The sequence below is a fragment of the Nymphaea colorata genome, chromosome 7, assembly GCF_008831285.2.
Source record: "Nymphaea colorata isolate Beijing-Zhang1983 chromosome 7, ASM883128v2, whole genome shotgun sequence".
NCBI classification, from domain to species: Eukaryota; Viridiplantae; Streptophyta; class Magnoliopsida; order Nymphaeales; family Nymphaeaceae; genus Nymphaea; species Nymphaea colorata.
In genome coordinates, this window is record NC_045144.1 from 8,135,944 (window position 1) to 8,140,925 (window position 4,982).

The 4,982-nt window shown below is 41.7% G+C and overlaps 1 protein-coding gene across 2 annotated transcripts; it reads right to left on the minus strand.

The window, feature by feature from the left end:
- Positions 1-340: 340 nt before the first annotated feature.
- On the minus strand, positions 341-4,410 carry LOC116257886 (exocyst complex component EXO70E2-like). 2 transcript variants are annotated; one of them, XM_031634897.2, is made up of 3 exons: positions 4,084-4,410; positions 3,276-3,392; positions 341-2,807 (listed from the first exon to the last, which is right to left on the minus strand). In XM_031634897.2, the coding sequence occupies exon 3, from the start codon at positions 2,476-2,478 to the stop codon at positions 616-618; it is 1,863 nt and encodes a 620-aa protein (XP_031490757.1). In that variant the 5' UTR covers positions 2,479-2,807; positions 3,276-3,392; positions 4,084-4,410; the 3' UTR covers positions 341-615. The 2 variants fall into 2 exon arrangements, with proteins under 2 accessions (XP_031490757.1, XP_031490758.1); XM_031634898.2 differs by lacking the exon at positions 3,276-3,392.
- Positions 4,411-4,982: the final 572 nt, after the last annotated feature.

The following is a 4,982-nucleotide window of genomic DNA, read 5'->3' on the forward strand; positions in this document are numbered from 1 at the left end:
GAGAAAAATCAAGTGCAATTTTAAACAAAATGTGGAATTAGACTTTAGAAATCAATTTTCAATGTCTTGTTCATTTTTTTTTTCTTAAAACATGCAATCTCTATGGTTCAGATTCTTCAGAATTGAAACCTGATACATGGACCTGAATTCCTCGAGTTTCATAATTGCATCAAGAAGGAACTCCATTCAAGCATGACAGTAAGGAGAGAAGAAAATTGCCACGCGAATGAAAACAAAGAGAAATCCAGAGCACTGATTTGATTTGAACAAATAGCAACTAGCAAGACACAAGGCATGTCTGACGTGTAACCAAGCGGACACTGTTCTTGGCAAGCAGGAAAACCTCAAAATTTTCTCCACATTTTACATTGCAACAGTTCTCTATACAAACTTCCAGAGTTTACAATATGAAAAAAAGAAAAACTAAAGAACTCAAAGCCATCAGCCCCAAATATTTCACATGCCCAAACATGTGGAAGACGAACAAGATACTAAAATGCAAACAAAACCTTGATTTGAAAATTTATAATCACATGTCAATGGTTCTGAAACAAACATATCGAGAAGAGGCTTGGGACAATTGCGAGGTAGCAGCTCTTGATCACCTAGCAGGAGTCACCTTCTACTGCGCTGGCTGTTCAATGACTGAGGTGATCCTTCAAAGAGATCCAGCAGAAGATTCTCCAGGTCGTCAGCTGTATATTTTATGTACCTATCAGCATGTCTGCTACCTTCCAAATGGTGCCCATACCGACCTATGAACATGCGGTAAGCTTGAAGAACCTTTAGCGAAATTGAAATCCGCAATTCGTCACGAAGTTGAGGATTAGGAATTATCCATGATGTCTGTGCCTTGTGAATATCTTCAAACGAAAGGTTAAATGCCTTGAATCTTTCTCTGAGGACAGCCCTTGCATGAGAGCTCGAACCGGACAAGTTGATACCCTCATCCTTCAAACAGGAGAGAATCGTGCTCCAGGAGGCTCTCTCATAGGTGGTCGCATACAGCTGCACTTTCCTATTGTGCCTTCTTATCCAGTCCTCACCGAGAAGACAGAGATCAGAATCTCTTACTTTCTCAACCATGTAATGGATGTTATTCATTAGAAAGAAGTTTCGTAATGCATCATCCCTGTACAGTCTGGATTTTGCTTCCAGATTGGCTTCCAGAATTGAGACCACCTCCAGAAGATTCTGAGCTGTTGGAGAGAGAGAAGTGACGCTGCTACCATCATCATCCTCTTTGATCTCAAGGAGGCAATCGAGGGTGTCTTTGTAATCAATTAGAGCCTTTATGTAATTCATGACATACTTGGTTAAGGGATGAATCCCACCCCTAGGGAATGGACTGGTTGAAACATTTCTTTCAATAGCATTTGAAAATGCCATGAAGGTACCTTTTACCGATTCACCAAGTCTGAGAAGAACTTCATGAGCTTCAGTGCTAATAAAAGAAGCTTCTTTCTCCCAGAATAAAGAATCTATATCTGGGAGCAGGTCCTCCAGAACATCATACATGCCAAGTATCCCAAGCAACTTTTCTGGTAACCGGCGGCTGATCGCAATAGCATCACCAAATTTGAGAACCTGGAAAGTTGCACCTTTTGCAGCATCAAGAAAGCAAGTGCTGCCAATCAAGCTTTGCTCCCCAAAGATCTGATTGCACAGGTGCTTTTCACTGGCAAGAACAACACGGACAAATGTCTTCATGGCACGAATCCATTTTCTTATGTGAGAATCAAGGATCTCCCACTCCATCCTCTCAACTTCATCAATACTAAGCTTCTCCACTCCAAGGATCAAGAGACTTTCGTCCAGTGCATCTTTTCGGATCCTACTGTATGCTTTACAGCACTCTTGATCATAATCTGACTGAAGCATAAGATCCGCAATGCACCTTAGGTCTAGAATTGCACTTGGATTGATCAAATGAATCGTGAAGTCACCCAATCCCTCAACCTTAACATGGCTATTATCAACTGGATAATCATCAAAGGAACTGGATGAATCTTCTTCACTGACATCACCGTCACCCGACCTGAAAGACAAAAGTTCAGTCTCCAAAGGTTGCTTGTTCTGCTGTAGAATGTAACTAAATTCTTCCTCAAGCCTAACCATAGCTGTCTCAAGAACGCTGCTGGAACGACGGAGAAGCTCCATGTCATTCACCTCGGCAGTGAGAGACATGCTTTCCAAACTTTTCATCAGCTTCTGAACATCACTAACAACCTGTAGATACTCAGAAGCTTCTTCCGGTTTGGAGTTCCATATCATGGACTGCCCAGCAGAAACAGAAGCGGCGGTGCCCCAACCCAAGATTGTTTCCTCAGCGAAAGAAATCTTTTCTTCTATTTCACCGATCCCCTTGTGATGCAAGATATTGTTGACAGCATCTTTGGCCATGCTTGAATTTGTACCTGAAACTTTTACCATGTGATGAGATCTGCCAAACAGATTGCTGCTTACCGTCTGTAGCATCTACCTGAGCAGTACAGGTTCAGCAGCTATTGTGGAATGAAAAGGAAGGATAAATTAAGCGCTCCCTTGTAAGAAAATTATGGACTTGAAATCAGATCAACAATTTCACTGCAATCTTTAGCTTTGGACTTCTCAGCTCTTAGACAGCAAACTCCAAAATCAGAAGAGCTTAAAAAACAAGTGAAAAGCTTCCACTTGCAGCTACAAAACAATATCTACTGCCACCAGATCATAATTCAAACGCTCCTCTGGTTTCTCCTCAGATATTAAACTGATTTAGCCTGATCAAACGAATGGGACCGGATTGTTGATGTGCAGGAAGTTTTCACCTGATGAATTTTAAATTATAAAAAATAGAACAGGCATCAGCAACATAAGATTTGGACATGTAAGGACAGGTATCATCCAACCACATATATGAACCATCTTATCGAGAACATTAGACCAGACTTGCAGGAAAAGAACAATCATGACCAAAATTCTGTAGAAAAACCTTGCCGTTCAAGCTTAGATCTCCAATTTTTGTGATAAGACGTAACTACTAGAAGTCAGACAAAGACAGCCATGAGCGAAATTCTTGACCATTCAAGTCTCCAACCAGTCTACACCAAATGGTATTGCTACAGCAGACTGATCACAACAAAATCTTGTAGTATAACCATCGAAAAAAATCCTATAACCTAGCGCACAACCGTTTTCCAAAATTCATGCATCCCATTATCGCCTCGAAGGAACGAAAGACACCATTAAAAAAAAGGAAAGAAATCACAAGCAGGAGACAAAGCACGACCACCAACCTGACATATGCCGGTGAAAACCCCGTGCAAGTATGCAATCCTTCAATTTTGAAGCAAATTATCCTACACGTCCGCAACCCAAACTGACCCACCTATTGAAATCAAACCTTGTGGAGTCTGTCAAAAATATTGCAACCATTCAATTCATTAGACTCGTGGGCAAGAAAATGTGCGATGGCAAGTCAGACCAACAGTAACATCTATTTGCAAGAACCCACCGGAAAAGCTTATTCATCTACGTCCCCAGACCCAAATCCACCTTTTAAATAGATTATTAGCAAACAGAAAAAATGCATTCGGAGAGAGAGAGAGAAGCAGCCGATGCTGCTCATCAGAAAATTATAAAGTATTTAGAAAGAGATTTTTTTTTAATCAACTGATATGCTTACACGAAGCTCTTGAATGTTAAAAAAAACATTTTTCTTACTAGAAAGTGGAATCCACCAAAACTAGAAGTTGGTTAAAAGAGAAAAACAAGGAAACCAGTTCATGCCAAGGAAACAACGCCATTATAGCGATGAATCGAGAACTTAGAACTCCAAGTATTCACTAAAGAAGATAATCATGCCCGTTTCTCACAATACAGATCCTGATATCCTTCTTGAACAAACTATAATGTAAACCCTGAAACACGAACTACTTCTCGCTCAAAGCAATCGTTCATCAAATAAAAACGGGAAAACAGGCCTTCCGAATAGAAGGAAAATTCAACGCAACCACCAAAACCCCAAGTCTCTTAACGACACCCCCAAAGTCGAAAAAGAAACTTTGGAGAAGAAGATGAAGAAGAAGAGGAGGAGCCACCAACCTTAGAAGCCTAAACCTTCCAAAAAAGGTAATATTCTCAGAGAGCTTCAGTTTAAGAATTAGGCCAACCTTCCGGCCTCCACAAAGAAACTAGATGAGTCCTAGAGGACACCACAGATAAGAAGACCCAGACCCTTCATTGCCGCCGCCAACCTTCTCCAATTTCGTCGAAGCAACCGCACAACTCTCGCGCGATCGGACCAGCTGACGCTGAGATCTACCTCCGGGAAGTCCAAGAACGACTCGCAGGAATTCTCCCCCTCGGGGTAAGGCTTTTGGAAGAAGACGACTGAAGAAGGAAGCTGGGTCCAGCCGTTCCATATTTCTGCGGTTCCCATCCTTTAGCTGGTGTTTACAGACGTATTTGAAAATAGTCTGCCAGCTGGACTAAAAAAGCAAAAGAGGACAATTGAATGCACAATGTAAAAAATCCCATCCTTTAGCTGCGCGACGCGTGTAAGGAATACCAAACTTTTGCTACTTGGCGGAAGGCAAACAAAGGCTTGATCTTCGGATACAATCAGAGAAACCTTCAAGAAAAAGAAGGAGGGGCGAAAAGGTTGACTTGTCAGAGGCAGCCATTATAAGCGAACTACTGTGTTGCACATAAATGAAAAGGCCTTCTATGTACAGCGACGCGTGTGAATCCGGCAGAGCTTGACCACGTGGCTAAGGAAGAAGGTATGGCTTGATTTTCGTATTGGTCAAGAAATGGAAAGGGGTTCAGCAGGTTGACTTTTTTTTATAGGCCGCTATTTTACATTATAAAATACCAATAATACCCCTACAGAATTAATATTACAGGGGATGAGAAATTGACCACTCCTGGACGTGTCAAACGGGGCGGGTCTGACCAAAACATACCAAATCCATCCAACCGCGCGATAGGAACCAAAGCCA

Bases quoted from the DNA above. Each gene is read 5' to 3' on its own strand.
- LOC116257886 (XM_031634898.2), bottom strand. From the start codon at position 2,478: ATGCTACAGACGGTAAGCAGCAATCTGTTTGGCAGATCTCATCACATG.